This window comes from Pelodiscus sinensis, chromosome 3 (genome assembly GCF_049634645.1).
Source record: "Pelodiscus sinensis isolate JC-2024 chromosome 3, ASM4963464v1, whole genome shotgun sequence".
Classification (NCBI taxonomy): Eukaryota; Metazoa; Chordata; order Testudines; family Trionychidae; genus Pelodiscus; species Pelodiscus sinensis.
This window is the reverse complement of record NC_134713.1, coordinates 97,243,472-97,260,589: the sequence shown is the minus strand read 5'-3', so window position 1 is coordinate 97,260,589 and position 17,118 is coordinate 97,243,472. Positions and strand designations below refer to the sequence as shown.

Below are 17,118 nucleotides of genomic sequence, written 5' to 3'. Positions count from 1 at the left end.
GAAATGGGAGGATTTGGGTCACATGGCAGCTGATTAAGCAAGCATGGAGAATGTGGGTAGCCCAATGTGCGTGTGTATATCTGATTAGGGATGTTAGTGTATAGCCATTTACACAATTAACCAATAAGCCTCGGCTCATTGGTTGAGCTGCAGAGCCACCTGCCGCCCTGTGCTGCTGCCTCTGTATCAAAGGCAGCAGTGGGGACAGGCAGGAGCTGGTGCTTGCAGGGAGCCAGCTTAAAAGCCAACTCCCCCCAAGCACTGGCTCCAGTGAATTCCCTCTACTATGGCTTTTCTGGATAATGCTGATCACTAATTTGGCTCCTGAACTAAGTCTGAGTATCACTGCACTAAATGAAAAATGTAGCTACTTGAACTGTGAGGCTCTGTCACTGGAGGCTCTGTCACTGGTCTGTATGACAAGTTAAACATTGCTGTTCTTTCACAGCATTTAATACTTTGTAACAAAGAGAACAGAAATAAGAGACAACTTTTAGTATGGCGCATTGGATCCGGCCCACTTGTACACTCTGGGGCTTGGTCTACACTTCACAGAAGGTGAAGTAAGATATGCAACTCCAGCCATGTTAATTATGTAGCTGGAGTTGCCATATCTTGCATTGCATTTCCATGCCATCGACATAGTAGGAGGTTGACAGGTATATCTTTTTTTGTTGTTGTTGCTCCTTTCTCTCAGAGCTGGAAGGGACCATAAAAGGTCATCAAATCCAGTTCCCTGCCTTCACAGGAGGACCAAGTACCATCCCTGACAGATTTGCCCCAGATCCCTCAATGGCTCCCCCCACCATTGAACTCACAGCCCAGTCTTTAGCAGGCCAGTGCTCAAACCACTAAGCTGTCCCTCCCCCATTGGCTTCCCTTACTCCTCATGAGGAGCAGGAGTACCGCACTGACATGAGTGTCCAGTGAGTTTGATCTAGAGCTCTAGGCTACACCCGCTACATTGAACCTTGGAAGATTGACTGGGGCAGTATTGATCTTCCGCGTAGTTTAGACATGGTCTGGGAGTTTTGCCATTGACTTCAGTGGGAACAGGAGCAGGCCTAGAGTGGTGTCCGTTTATTTTCATATAATTTTAAAAACCTTTTTTTGGTGTGAGAAACTCTTACTTGATATAGCTAGAAGTGCAGCCTTCCAGGGTATAATTCTGAGAAGAAAAACTGGTACTCACCTGTACATTTTTGAAAAGGCTCAGATTTTTGATTATACAGGCTGTGAGACCAACAATCGCTGGGTCTTTCTGGCAAGTTAACAGCAGCACCCCCAGGTTCTGCAACACCTCTTCCTGCATTAGAGTGTCCTGCAAAGAGCAACAAGCCATTCAGTCGCTTTTGATAATGACTGTGATAAAGCATGTGATGTGATGTCATTGATAGGACTACCCAGTTCTGAAAGCAGAGCATGACTAAACTGTTTTAAGCTAATTGCAGCACAGCTGCAGTTTCATACCCTAGTTCTCAAATTGCAACCCACTCCTGTTACACCAAACATGCTGGAGGGATGAGGTGATTGGTCCAATGATGCTGGCTGAGAATCCCCATTTTCAGCTGACAAATCCTATCAAATACTTCTTAAATATTACTGTGGCAGCTAATCAATGGCTGTAGTAACCAAAGGGAAAATTTGACTGTGGATGAGAAGGGCATTGCTCTAGGTAATGGTAAATAGAAGAGGTAGTTCATTAAGCAACCTTTGCTTACAGATATGGTCAATTTGATTTGTTTTAAAACAGACTATTTGTGATCATGTGCTCTTGAATATCATATTCCTGAAATTCCTTTTTAAAAGACCTTTTCAAAAATGTACATTAGTTTCCTCTCCTCTCCTTTTGATATTTTAAGGCCTTTCAGCAAGCTTACCTCTTGCTGAACTTCCAGGTTTCTCTAATACCAATGGGATTGAACCCTGACACCACATTTGGAATTTCTGGCCACCACGTCCCCCTGGTATTAATGTGAACTATTTTTCAGTAAGGTGAACTGTGACTTGGTGGAGAAACTCTCACAATGACATCTGTGACCTCTGGATCAGACCCAGAGTTGCAAGCAATACCTAAAATCATATTGTAGCTAAGAGGTTAGCAAAGAAGACGTGTCTCTGTTCTTTCAGCCTGTTTGTTTTGGGCTTTTGACAGTGCTTTGTGTAAAATCAACAATGTGTGTCTTTTATGAGGCAACTTAACAAGTATGTACTAAATCTTTAACCCTGTATGCATTCCAAGGTGAAAGATGTTACGCTGGAGTTTTGGAAATGTCAGGCTCATTGAAGCAGTGTTAAAGTTAGAGGTCTTTAAGTTTAAATTATATCTTTCTTGATGTGCAGTTTGTTACATAAGGGCTATTTTCACTTGACAGTGGCTGACGTTTTCCGATTCTTCCATTCCAAACATAGTCACGAGTTGAAATGCTGAAGCAAACCATGGAAGAAAATAAAACCAAAGGTACAGTACAGTGGTTAAACTCAAGGAACAAAATATATCTTAATAAGCTCAGATGTTTACATGTTAGATTTCAATCAGGGTGTGGTATATACACATATATGCTTGTGAATTTATCTGATGATGTGTTTCCCTTCCTTCATAGATATAACTCTCCTAAAGTTAGCTACCCAGAATGTGTTCAGTTACCTGTAAAGACCATTTTGGAATTGGATACTATATCTCTGACCCCTTTTTTTTAACCTGTGTAACTCAAATTGACTTCAGCAGAGCAACTCCCAACTTGAATCAGCAGTAGCGGTAGTAGTAGAGTGCAGACTAAAAGGGTGTGTCTAGACTACAGGGTTTTTTTGAAAAAAGTAACCTTTTTTCGAAAAAACTTCCCCTGCATCAAGACTGCCGCCGCGTTCTTTCAAAATTAACTCGAAAGAACGTGGCAGTTTTTTGAACTCGGTAAGCCTCATTTTATGAGGAATAACTCCTTTTTTCAAAAGTGCTCTTTTGAAAAAAGGCATTCTTGAATGCAAACAGTGCTTTTTTAAAAGAGAGCATTCAGACTGCCTGGGTGCTCTCTTTTGAAAAAGCGGTTTGCTTTTTTGAAAGAAGTGGTTGCAGTCTAGATGCTCTCTTTCAAAAGAGGCTTGTAGTTTAGACATAGCCAAAATGAATTCTTCCCATACACATGATGGCTTCACTACCAATCTCCCTCATCTATGTAGAACATATATTTGATCACTATCCCATCTGATGGGAAATAAATTTCAAAATGCAAATGCTTCTCACCAGAGTGCTACATTTTCATGGGGCCTGGCAGTATTTTGCAATTATATGAGTGAGACCCACATTCCAAGTTCATTATTGCAATCCCCCGTTCAGTGAAGGAGAGCCTCAGAGGCAACATTCTCAGTGGAAGATGAGTGAACAGATTCAGATGAGTATTGGCCAAGCTTCTTCCCCAGATGTAGTAGTTTGAACTGAAAAAAGATCCTAATCTACAATGGCCAGAGAAAGCCTTCTAGCAGCAAATGTTGTTTATCATTTTAATGCCTTGCCTTTGTAAAGCACTCTGAGAGCCTCAATGAAGAGTGCTAGCAAGGATAAATATTTTTCCCATTTTACAAATGGTGAAACTGAGATGAAGAGAAGCAAAGTTATTTTGTATCCTACAGCAGGTCAGTTGCAGAACTGGGACTAGAAACCACATGTTCTAAGTCCTTATCCCTTGCTTTAACAACCAGGGCTTCACCTTGGACTGAAAAGGCTGTTTATTATTATTAAACCTATTAGAGCTTTGGGGTTGGATAGCCCTTGACAGAACTGAACAAAATTCTCTTTGCAGTACGGAAACTAATACAGTATTCTGTTAGAAGCCGGTGAATCACAGCGTGGCTTTCTGTTAAGGAATGACGCTCCACTGAACATTCCATCTGATCAAATCCACGGTAACCAAAGGGCAGATGAATTTTACCCTATTGTATATTGGGTAGTATTTGTAATGACTCAAGCATTACTTCATTTACTTGTAAATGTTAGCTTTGTTCCGCAGTTTGTTTTCCTACAGCAGTTCCCAGGGAACAGTCCTTCTCTAATTCATTCAGAATTCAGGTCAGGCTACAGAAGGAAACCTTGAAAAGAGCTGAAAAATAGGCTGGATGGGTGGGAGTGCGAGAAAAGGAACAATGGATCAGACCCTGGTCTAGATACTATAAGTTTAATCTCACAATGAAGCAACATTCAACAGTCAGTGACAATGATGTTTGCTTACTAAAATAAATTTCAAAATGCAAATGCTTCTCACCAGATGACATTTCATTTCCAAGTGTCCCATCACAGACCCATGTATTACCCTTCCCCTCTTGGGTGTGGTTTGATAGTTTTGTTGTTGATGTAACCACTGTGAACCTTTGGTTATGTTGGCTGTTCCAGCTGTGCATAGCCAGCATGTGTCTTTCATGTGACTGGGGGTTTGGCTGAAATCCTTGATATACACGTACTTCAGAAGCCATGAAGGAGTTGGTTGTATATATATATAGGGAGTGGGAGTGGGGGAAGTGCAGGTTGAACTGCAAGAAGCTCTTTCTTGTAAAATTAACAGCTTTATTACTGAGGTAAAATTCTGACATGATTCCTCATATTGAGTAACACTTCAGTAACCCCAGTGATTTCACTTATTTAAAGTGTAAACCGGGGTGGGGAAACTTTTTTGGGTCGGGGGCCACTGACCCACAGAAAAATCAGTCGGGGGGGGGCCACGCACAACTGAGAAACAAACAAAAAAATTAAACCCTCACTGACGTGGCCCCCAACTGAGAAGAAAGACACTCCCCACATTCCCCTTGCACACCAGAGCCTAGTGGGGCCCCAAGCCAGTAGATTTTCTGTGCTCCAGATCTGCCAAGACTGGGGAGGAGCCCTGAGCTAGAGGCCGGATCCGGTTCCCCACCCCGGTGTAAACTTTGGGGAGGGGGCTGACTTTTAATTCTGTATTTACAGCACCTCACTCAATGGGGCCCAGATCCATGACTGGAACCCCCTAGTGTTAAGGCAATTCAAATAAATAATATGCACAATTCTTTTGAAAGGCATTATATCTCCAGGCACTTCTGCTTGGGCACTGCACCCTTTCTCCTTTCCCAGAACACCACTGAATTGTAGGAGGCATAATTTTGCCCATACTATGCTGTATGTGCAAGATTAATTGATGTACAAACCACCAGGTCTGCAGTTCCCTGTGGGAGTTTTGAGCCAGCATGAATTTATTTCAGTAATTAGTCACTAAAAGCCCCTAAAAGAAGCCGTGGGTGGTCAGATTATCTTGTCACTACTATATAAAGCTACATCATATGATAGGCTTCCACTTTTGTCGACGTCCTTAAATGCAAACTGTTTTAATAGGTTGTTAGTTTAAAAATCCTATTTTAAATTTTCCTTACTCAAATTACTAGTGAATCCTTAGCTATTGTAATGGAAATTATTGTAGAGATGGTCGGTTTTCATTGTCTTATACTTTGTTTATTTTTGTATTTCTTACTGCATTTTGTTTGTTTTTATAGTCTCTGTCTAATCGATTTTGTTTTCAGGTTCTCAGGCATTAGCAATAACGTTTCACTGCGGTGCTGTTTGCCTTGAACAAAAATAGCCAAATCCTAACTAATGGTTTGCCCACAAAAGGACAATTAAAGCATCTTCACCCTGGTGTGGATGCTCTCAAACAGAAGTAAAGTGGCTTTAGTTTACTTTAGTTTAGTGCTTCTTCAAAGGAGATTAATTCATTTGAACTTCCACTGGCCAGATGCTGACAGGCCCTGACAATATTACTATGCCAAGCCCTGTAGCTAAAAGTAGCTTCCTTCCCCGGACTGTCTCAGCGCACTGTTTCTGTGTCCTGCTATTCATCCTAGCCCTGCCGTGCTTCCAGAGTAGTAGTCAGCAGAGTATGGCGGCGGAGATGGGAAAGCCCCATCAAATGGGACCCCCTGCCCTGAGCCCCTTCTCACCCCCCCAGTCTTCACTCTCGCACCCCCACTTCCCCAAGCCTTCTGCCCCTGCCCTCCCATACCCCCTGAGGCTGTGCCCTGACTCCTGCACCACCCACACTGCCAGCCTCCTGTCCTGAGGGACCTGGGCAAGTCTTTTAGTTCACTATATGCAACATTAACATTTGTGCCGTAACATTACTTAGTTACAGGGAATTAAAAGTTTTATCCCAGGCAGTGACGAAAACTATTCTCCCGGCCCTGCTATTCAGCAACTATCGCCCCTACCTGGTTAGCTGGGTGCTGAGATAATATCCAGAGGAGTGCAACAGAAGCTTGTTGAACATCTGAATTGTTAGATGCAAGAAGAGTGAGCAGCTTGGGCAGGATGTCCATAGCAATGATCTCCGCCTGAATGTTTACTGTTTGGAAGAATGACAGTGGCTCAGAGTGAGGTAAAATGTTGTTAAAAGGTGTGTGGCACAGTTCTGGTGCTATCTTCATGTATGTTAAACCATTCTGTCGTAAGTTAGTCTATCTACCTATGTCTCTCCCTCCTTGGCCAGACAAGGCCAAATTGCATTTTACCAAGTTATAGAAATCAAGCTTCATCTGTTCTGTCACCCTCAAGCAACACTGTGCCCAAAGGAGCAGTGTGGATCCAGGTTTGAATATAGCTTTGAAAGCACTTAGGTCTTGTCTGCCTTGTTGAAATGAATTTTCCGGACTGAGTTAAAATTCATGAGCTAAGGTGTGTATGTGTGTGTGCAGATCGAGATCGAGCCTGTCTCAACCATTTTTCCATTGTCTTAGTACCCCCTGCCACTGCTGGCCTGGTACAAAAGGATGGAGTGAGATGATTCTGGCCTTTGATTCATTGGAAGAACACTACATATCTTCTGATTCCCATTTTGTAATTTTAAAGCAATTTTGAAGACATTGGAAAAGGACAGGCCTGGTTCCTGTCCCAAAGTAAAAGTACCCAAAATTGTATTTCTTTTCCTCCCAAGCCAAGAAACTGCTCCAATTTGCTCTTCAGTCTTATATAGTGGAAGAACATCTCTTCCCAAGAGAGAGAATTTAGGTTGGAGATGTGGTCACGTGGCTTTTAGACAAATTGACACAGAAGGGAAAGGGCTTGTTTGTCATACCACAGACAAACACACAGTTTGGCAGCTCTGGAGGAACAAACTTGAAGGCAGGCAGGGAGCTGCGAGGGCAATATGGGTGGATCAACTGAGTTCTTCAAATTAGTTTCCTATCAACTGAACTAAATTGCATATCACTAAATAGTAAGTACTAGTGAAGTACTCATTTTAGATGTAGAATACACGGGCGATGCATAAGAAATGGCTCATGAGAATTGCCCTAAAAAATTTGTAAACCCAAATTAAAATGACACCTGTTTCATGATTTAGAACACTAATGTATCAAAATCAAGATTATCAAAGAGAACACCTTGAGCCCACGTCAGAGATGTAGAGCATGATGAATCATGCAGGAACAATAATCACACTAGGGATGTTTAAGTGATGGATGGGTATAGGTGGCATCTCAAAAAGGAGGTGGCAGGATGGAACCAGTTGTGATCTACTAGACACATGTACAATTGGTCTTATATCTCTGCACTATCACAGACCAGTGCTTATTTTTAGACAGCTAGTTACAATGATTGTTGCAGAGAAAGTTGTAATTATAATGTATGCTTATACAGGCCTTCATCCTGAATTCTCCAAATCACTTTATAAACTATGTACAGTGTAAATGTCATCATAGAAATACATCTGCTTTCCTGATTTAGATCCCCAGTTATTTCTTTAGTGTGAAAGACTAATGGAAATTATTGCTGTGCATCCTTCACTGGCCAACACTCTTGTGGCCTTCTGCCACACAGAAAGCAACATGCAAATGTTACAGGGTTTGGAAATAAAACTCCCATTAATCCTGGTAGGGAAAATTCTGTTCTGTTTAGGTTCTTATACGTCTGCCACTGTACCTGTTTTGTGCTCATACTTTTTGGGCAGTGTGTGTGTCCTTCAAACAGCCAGCAGATGGAGTCTGAGCCTCTACTGAAGTCATAGAAGACAGTGACACTTTTGGACTAGTACAAGCAGAGCAAAAAATTCCCATCATGAGATCTTAGTAGATTCACTCTGTATGTGAGACGCCCACCTAGACATTCTAGACACAGGTTTGCTCTAGAGCACTTTGCTGCACAGCAGGGTGTCAGGATCCTTTTCACATTCTTTCAGACTATGTGTGTCTTTTAAAAACGTCATACGTGTATAAAAGGTTTAAATGGCAAATGTGTAAGGTTACATTATGCTTCATGAAAGGCAAAGCCGTGCTCAGGAAGAGGAAGCAGTGGCAATCTACCCAAGTAGCAATCTCAAGAGACATTCTAAGAACATAGGAATGGCCATGCTGGGTCAGGCCAAAGGTCCATCTAGCCCAGTGTCCTGTCATTTGACAATGACCACTGCCAGGTGCCCCAGAGGGAATGAACAGAGCAAGCAATCATCAAGTGATCTATCCTGTCACCCATTTCCAGCTTCTGACAGAGGCTAGGGATGCCATACCTGCCTAGCTTGGCTACTGATAGACCTATCCTCCATTAATTCATCTAGTTCTTTTTTGAACCCTGTTATAACCTTAGCCTTTTAAACTTGCTGCCTATTAATTTCATTTGGTGACTCCTACTTCTATTATGGAAAGGAGTAAATAATGCTTCCTTATTTACTTTCTCCATACCAGTCATGATTTTAAGAGATTCTGTCATTACCCCTATAAGTAATCTTTTTTTTCCAGGCTGAAAAGTCCCAGTCTTATTAATCATTCCTCATAAGGAATCTTTTCTGTACCTTTTCTGAGCACTTTCCATTCCAGTATAAATTTTTGAGATTGAGTGATCACATCTGCATGCAGTAATTCAGATGGGGGCATACCATGGAATTATATAGCATGGGGGAATATGATATTTTTGTCTTATTATATATAACAACTGATGTCTTCTTATCTGTTCCTGTCCTAACAATTCGTAACCTTCTGTTGGCTTTTTTGGCTGTTGGTGTACATTGTAGTGGATATTTTCAGAGAACTATCCACAATGACTCCAGCATCTCCTTCTTGAGTAATAACAACTAATTTAGCTCCCATCACTTTGTATGTATAGTTGGGATTATATCTTTCAATGTGCATTACTTTGAATTTATCAAATGGCACTGAATTTCATGAGCCATTTTGTTGCCCAATCACCTTGCTTTGTAACATCCCTTTGTAACTCTTCAGAGTCTGCTTTAGACTTAACTATCTTGAATATAGGCAGTCCCCGGGTTACGTACAAGATAGGGACTGTAGGTTTGTTCTTAAGTTGAATCTGTATGTAAGTCGGAACTGGCGTCCAGATTCAGCCGCTGTTGAAACTGACCAGCGGCTGACTACAGGAAGCCCAAGGTAGAGCTGCTCTGCCCCAGGCTTCCTGGAATCAGCCGCTGATCAGTTTCAACCGCGGCTGAATCTGGATGCCTGGGACAGAACAGCTGGGGCGCTGCCGGGTAGGTCCCCGTAGGTCCCCGCAGCGCCACACCTCAGCGCTACGAGAACCAACCCGGCAGCACCCCAGCTGCTCTACCCCAGGTGTTCCCAAGCAGGGGTAGATGACCGTTTTGTGGTGCCCCGGGCAGCATAATTCCGCGGGGCCCCCCTTTGCCACGGTGCATGTGCAGTGACATCATGCGCATGCACAGCGGCGCCACGGCGCATGCGTGGGGCTTTCTGAAGCGCGGGGCCCGGGGCGGCCACCCCGTTCTCCCTGCCGTATATCCGCCCCTGTTCCCAAGTCAGCCGCTGCTGAAACTGACCAGCGGCTGACTACAGGAAGCCCGAGGCAGAGCTTCTCTGCCTCGGGCTTCCTGTAGTCAGCCGCTGGTCAGTTTCAGCAGCGGCTGACTTGGGGACGCCTTGGGAAGAGCAGCCGGGGTGCTGCCGGGTTGGTCCAGTAGCACCGAAGAGCGGCGCTGAGGGACCAACCCGGCAGCGCCCCAGCTGCTCTACCCCAGGCGTCAGCAAGAAAAGCCTGGTCTGCTGGGGGGAGGGGGGGTGCACTAGCTGTGGTTCCCCTCCCCCCCAGCAGATCAGGGAGACACGGAGCGGCTTTTCTCGCCGTGGAGGACGCGGGCGGCAGGACCGGCGGCGTGTCTCGGCGGTCCCGCCGCCCGCATACTCCGTGGCTTTGCTCCGCGTCTCTCTGGTCTGCTGGGGGGGTCCCCCAGTAGACCAGGGAGACACGGAGCAGCTTTTCTCACTGCGGGCGGCGGGACCGCGCTGTGTCTGGGTGGTCCCGCCGCCCGCGTTCTCCGCGGCGAGAAAAGCCCCGTTCGTATGTAGGGATCTGACACAAGTTGGATCCACGTAACTCGGGGACTGCCTGTAGTTTTGTATCAACTGCAAATTTGCCAGCTCACTATTTATCTCTTTTTTCAGATCATTTATGAATGTGTTGAACGGTACAGGTTCTAGTACAGATGCCTGGGAGATACCACTATTTGCTTCTCTGTATTCTGAAAACTGACTATTTATTCCTCCCCTTTCTTTCCTATCTTTTACTTGGTTACTGATCCATTAGAGGACTTTCCCTCTTATCCCATGACAACTTACTGTGCTTAAGAGCCTTTGGTGCGGGACCTTGTCAAAGGTCTTTTGAAAATCTAAGTTTGCTATATCCACTGGAAGCCCCTTGTCCATAAGCTTCTTGACCACCTCGGAGAATTCAAGAAGATTGGTGAGATATGATTTCCCTTTACAGAAACCATGTTGGCTCTTCCCCCAACACCCTTTGTCAGAGGGTGGAGATGGATGGCAGGAGAGAGATGGCTTGATCATTACCTGTTCGATTCACTCCCTCTGGGGCACCTGGCATTGGCCACTGTCGGCAGACAGGATACTGGGCTGGATGGACCTTTGATCTGAACCCGTATGGCTGTTCTTATGTTCTAAGTGTCTAACAGTTCTGCTCTTTACTATAGTTTCAACCAGTTCACCCAGTCACAGGGGACTGAAGTCACAGGGTGTGATTGCAGCTCAGACAACTTTAAGCTAGTACAGGTATCAGAGAAGTGGTGCCACTGCCATAGCAAGATGCTCTTCTGCAATGGCTAGCAATGGTAATTACTCGGGATTCCAGGTAGACTTGGTACAGCCTGGGCCAAAGCATGCACTGCCATGCCTCCACTGCTCTCAGACCCACGTATGTCTACTTCAATCTACGCTTGCCCTTATTCGGGCTCTATGCTTTGTGGATGCTAGGGGAGCATAACTAGCAGTAGGTCTTGCTACACTTTAAAAAGCTGAAGGTGTTAATCAGTTGCTAGTATTCGGTGATCTCACACTCTATCCACACCCTTCCCAGACAATTCCTCTCTGGCCCTGTGACCACTGAAGACAGGGATAGCTAGCGCAACCCCCAACCACAGAAAATATAGGTTTCTCCTAGACAGGTGTGTTGGAGGTGAAAGGGCTCCCCTTGCCCTGTACTGAACCCTGGTGGGAGCAGCCATAATTGGGTTCCTAAAAGCAAGAAATTCCCCAACCAACTTTCCTCTCCATGAGGAAGGGGAGGGGAGAAGGGGAAAAAGAAATAAGTATTTCCCAAACACATTACTCACCATTTGTGGCCAAGTTCCTCAGACAAACACATGCCTGGCATGAAACCTGGTTGTGCCCAATAAAAAAAAAAAGTGAACTCTCCAGTAACTGATTCTGTTGGCTAAAATGAACCAATAAACACTATCTACAAAATGTTTATTCTGGGGTTTCATTTCCAGAAATGGTTGCAGAAGGCCAGTACATACTGATGTGAATTAACACCAGCTTAATTCTTAGCCACACAAACCTGTTAATCAATTCTCATTATTGTCAAACACATTAGCGATATCCATTGGATTTTAGCACTGTGCCCAGAATCTAACAGTGCATTCTCAGTGCTGATTTACCTCAGGAATGTCAAATGAACTGACCAGACAGGGAAGCTGGAACAATTTGCATAGCGCGAGTACTGAGAAACATTGACCCAAACAGTAAACCCTTTTTATGATGGAAACTACATAAAGTCAGGGGTGCAGCAGCATCCCATACCCTTAATCCCAACACATATATGTACAGATATGAATGCACCACATTTATTTGCTTTGCTTCCCCCCCCCCCCCCCCCCCCCATTTAGTCCTTTAAAAGAAATAAATATTCTTCTGGTCTAAGAAAGTAAGAGATGTTTCCAAGTAATAATCAGCAACATCTAACACTAGTATCTGGATTGGGATAAATGTCAAAGATGAGACTGGATAAAAAGCAAGGCTGACTCAGAGCTGTTATCTTTTGTCCCTTTTAGGCCTTCTGCTAACCTTCAGTACCCTACGGATGTATTTTATACATCCTGAGAATTGCCAATCAAGAACCTCTGGGCACCCAGCATAGCCGGGGCTTAGATTCATCTGAGCAGTCTAGCTCACAGCCAGGAAGGTGTGCTTGCTACAGTCTGTGACAGCCTATAACTCTTACAATGAGCAAAACCAAATCTCTGCAGGTGATCACCCCTGAAGTTTGGGAACACTTGACTCCAGATCTGAACTCTGCAGCTCAGGTCATCTTTGTTTCTATGGCAATTTCGATGTTCAAAGCAAAAGTGCAATCAATAGTTATAACTTTGCCAGAAATGTATGAAAATTCTCACATCTAGGAAGGTGCCTCAGTTGCGTGCTATGGGATCTAAAGTACCATTTGAGACTCCTCTGTATTTGCCTGGGGCACCTTTATTACAGTGTAAAGCAATGCATCCTAACTTCTTCATACTGAGTATAGCATACATAATTATAGAAATATCAGGAAAATGATCAGCAAATCTTTGGCACACTTCCCTCCCCCACCTTTTTCACTTTACCTTGTCCACAGATGAAGAGAGGAGAGAAATGAGTGTCCGCAGAAGTAATCTGTCACCAACTCGCAACATGGCTTCATGATGCTGAGAGTTGGCTGCCACATTACTTAGAGCCGTACAACTGTAATACTGAGGAGAGCAGAGAAGGGGGTGGAGAGAAGATGTCACTGACAGTGTTTGTTCAATACAGTGAAAATCAACAGGAGAAAGGCTTAGATTTTTATTTGACAAAAGTGTGTACTTTTCAACTGTAAGATGCTTTGCAAACATTGACTAGATCCCAAAACAAGGTAGGTAGGTGTTAACCCTAACATTTTGCTGACTGAGGGGGGTGGAATGGAGAGAAACGGAGACAGAGATTATTATGACAGGTCCAAAGCCATAGGGAAATTGGTGGCAGTGCTGAGATGATAATGCAAAAACTTCTAATTTCACATGTAGGACATACATCTCTTTGTTTTTAAGAAACAAAGTGTATAGAAAATCAGAAAGTGAGTGTGTTGTTTTGGGGGGCATATGTGGTGGAGTGCATTCATGAGACAAAAATTCCTCTGTCCAGTTTAGTACAGCTCACTCTAAGTGGGGCACTTCTTTTCTGGCTACACCTCAGGACTGGTGTCTGAGTCCAGTTAATAGCCCTACATAAGACCATAAAAATAAAAAAAAACCAATCCCACCCCTTACTGCAATTAGGGAAGAAATATTTTGTCAGAACCCACAAATATGGTCTCATATAATGGCCCCTTATCTACTAGCAAATTCACACATTCTGGGTGTCATTTCTGCAAAAAGGGTAGTTCAAGCAAGATAAGGATGACTTCTTCGTGCTCTTGCTGTGAAAAGATGCACACAGGCACGAGGGTGACCAAAAGAGAGTGGTATGTGCACACTGACAGCCTGGCATAGACACAGAGCTATGAAATATATTTACATTGCTCCCCTGAGACAGTGTTTTATGACCAGAGCTGCTCAAGCTTTAGGCAGAATTCAAAGGAGAGCCAAGAGTACAAGGAAGCAAAGGTTCCGTAGCCATTGGACAAATAAAACTCTCTGACCTGTTATATCAGTACATGTCTAAGGAAATATCTACACGGCAGCTGAGAGGGTGCTTCCCAAGCCAGATTGACATGCACACAAAAGTTCTGCTTGAGCGAAATGTGCTAAAATTAGGCCATGTCTCCGGTAACATGGACCCAAGTTACATAAAACATACCTAAAGTCGACATATTTAGGTTTGCTTACTATTGTGAAGACACCGTGATAAATTGACAGCTGATGCTCTCCCGTCAACTCTGCTTACTCTTCTAGTTCTGGTGGCATACTAGAGTCAATGGGAGAGCATTTAGCACTCAATTTATCTCTGCCCATCAATCCAGCCTGTAGTAAAGATGCACCCTTAGCAAAGTGATCACAGCAGCTAGTTTGTTTCCTGCTAGACATCATGGCACATATTTATATAGCATCCACCATACAAGGACCTCAACAGTCCTTGAAAACAGAGCTAGGAAAAGAGACAAAACCTCCTAAATCCCAGTTCTGTGCTTTAAAATTTGACATGATGCTTCCCTGCAGAAATATTCATGCGACTAAAGAAATTAGCAATTACTTACGAGGAATTTGAGTTTGAGTTACTAGCAGTAGCTATGCTAAGTAGACGGAAGAGAGAAGAAGCATGTCTCGGAGCTTTGTTGCAACATATAAAAACTTGCCTCACTCCCATATGAGACTGTATTTGTCAGGCAGCTGGAAAATTCCAGGACTCATGCATGCTATATTGAACAGAACTGTTCATGGGGTGAGGGTATACCAGCCTGCACTCCTTCCTGCAGATACTAACTTGCTTTATTAGCTTTGAATGATTGTGCTGACATGTCAAGAGAGATCAATAGGATCACACCTATGGGAAAAGCATTTGCCCACTGTCAAAGGCATTAATGCTATGACTGAGAGCACTCCTCATGCACTAACTGACTAGACAGCTAAAGTCACATTCAGCAAAGCAAAAAAAAAAAAAACATTCAACCAGAATGATGTGATAAACGCATTTTGGGACAGTAGAACATATCACAAACTGTCCCTGAAGGAATGGCAAAAATATTTTGACTGTCACTAATGTCAATAGACCTGATTAAATTCTGGTGCGATTTGTAAAGCCACTATAGAATTACAAATGGGATATATGTGGTCCAAACTGTATAATATAAAAAGGGAGGGCGTGGAGAGATTTTCCCCCAGCAAATATTAATCCATGTTGGCGGGCTTTGTGGAATGGAGCAACTTGTACGGTGGTGTTTTTTTCCCTCTTTTGCCTACTTTGTTAGTTGTTTCTGCTTGATTAGGAAAAAGATATCGTACCATAATTTTTAGGTCTTAAAAGGCTTTCAGACCATTGCTACTTCTCCTATCATCAGGAGTTAAGGAAAATATTTTTTTCTCTGTTCTCCTTGTAACACTCATTTAATTACTTGAAAACTATTAGTTACTTAAAAGCTGTTACATACAACAAACTAAAAGATTTTTTTTTTTAAATGACATTCCAAAATATTGGAAAACTTTTAAAGGGAAAATAAAAATGTGGAGGTAAAATAAAAAGAGCCAGGCTTAACTGGTCTGATGTATGTTTGCCCTCAAAGGAATAGTTGAAATCTTATATATAAAAGAACAACTGACAGGAAGCTGGTGTTCTGATATCATTGGTTATCTTGCTGACCTGTACTATTCAGCATTTTATTATGACACCATTACTTATTGGTTCACTGAAGTAAAAACAAAACAAAGTCAACAGCCCCTTGTGTTCCTGCTGTCTTCCATACCAGCCTATTGTCTCTTGTGTTATACTTAGACCTCATCTCCACTTACTAGAAGATAAGGGAAGTCGATGGGATAGTTTCTCCTGCCAACGTCTCTCAATGGAGGCACTGTGGAAATTTGAACTAAGGTATGTAGACTCCAGCTACACTATTCACGTAGCTGGAGTTGCATAGTTCTACTTTGTCTCCTAGTGTAGACTTGGCCTGAGATAATAAACTCTTGATTTTTTCCACAGTGCCTAGCATAATGAGGACCTGGTCCAGGACTGGAGTTCTTAAGTGCTGTTGTAATATAACAACTATATCAACAACAAAATAATATAATGAATAGTCCCCATTAACTTTTTCTGACACAAAAGGATAATAGGGAAGCATAAAATCTATTATTCTGCTTAGAGAAAAGAAAGGTACCTTTACACCAGCTTTGTATGTGTGTGTGTGTATTTTCATAACAGCTTTCTCCTATTGCAGCTGAAGCTATTTTGCATGCCCAAAGCAGCGTTTCTACAACTATTCAGCATTTTGCTATGACACCATTACTTATTGGTTCACTGAAGTAAAAACAAAACACAGTCAGCAGCCCCTTGTGTTCCTTATTTCTCCTTCCTTTCCTCTATTCCCAAAAACCTGGAGAAGCCCCCAGTTCTTACACTGTATTTTTTAATTCCAACAGCTATTCTTGCTCCAGGATTAGGTAATATGCTTTATTATATACAAATTCTGGCTTGTTTTAACTCTACCTGTACTTCTGAGTCAGGACACTCTAGCAGCAGGATGAGAATTGGGAGGGCTCCTTCCTTGCACAGGATTTTCTGGATCCTCTCTGCAAGGTGAGAAAGAGGGCACATTTTAGTACGTGAAAGGGTGCACAAGGATCCAGTGGGTAGATCACCCCTTCCTCAGCATTCAACCAAATGGCTGCAACATCGTGAAGGCTTTCTGAGTAAAAAGGACTGTTGGGCAGTGTTGAGTGATCTAGGATCATCCAGATGTATCCCAAAATGCAGTTAACACTCCAGATAAGACAAAGTCTACATGGGAGCTAAAGGATCGCTTGTTTACAACAGCAAGACAAAATCATTTTATCCATAATGACCAGAAAGCCGCTCGTACAGGTTTTCCTTGTTATTTTTTAAGTTGGAGATTAAATTACTAGAAGTGCTGAGAAGAGATCAGACACACTGGTATAAGCCATTTCTCACTATTTCATATAAAACATCTTTTTAAACAATACATTGCAAATGTGTATGTGTAAGAGTTCTCACTCTTTACCCACAACTTAGCTAATGGGGGCAGGCATGTCAGCCGTGGCCATAGCATCTTTGATGCTTGGGATTGACCTGTATGACATTATTTTTCCATTGATTTTGTTTCAGAATTAATGAACAATAACATTGTCTTCTATCACAGAAGGACACATCATGTTCCTGCTGAAGTTCTTGCAA

At 43.0% G+C, this 17,118-nt stretch overlaps 1 protein-coding gene across 2 annotated transcripts in view; it reads right to left on the bottom strand.

Moving 5' to 3' along the window:
* Positions 1-17,118, bottom strand: part of LOC102446049 (uncharacterized) — a 45,171-nt gene that overhangs the window by 12,596 nt on the left and 15,457 nt on the right. Inside the window, exons 6-10 of one of the 2 annotated variants that reach the window (XM_075924250.1) lie at positions 16,414-16,496; positions 12,867-12,992; positions 11,598-11,643; positions 6,223-6,356; positions 1,193-1,321 (exon numbers count right to left, since the gene is read on the bottom strand). In XM_075924250.1, coding sequence (XP_075780365.1) covers positions 1,193-1,321; positions 6,223-6,356; positions 11,598-11,643; positions 12,867-12,992; positions 16,414-16,496 — 518 coding nt within the window. The remainder of the gene's footprint in view (positions 1-1,192; positions 1,322-6,222; positions 6,357-11,597; positions 11,644-12,866; positions 12,993-16,413; positions 16,497-17,118) is intronic. The other variant, XM_075924251.1, reaches the window with a different exon arrangement.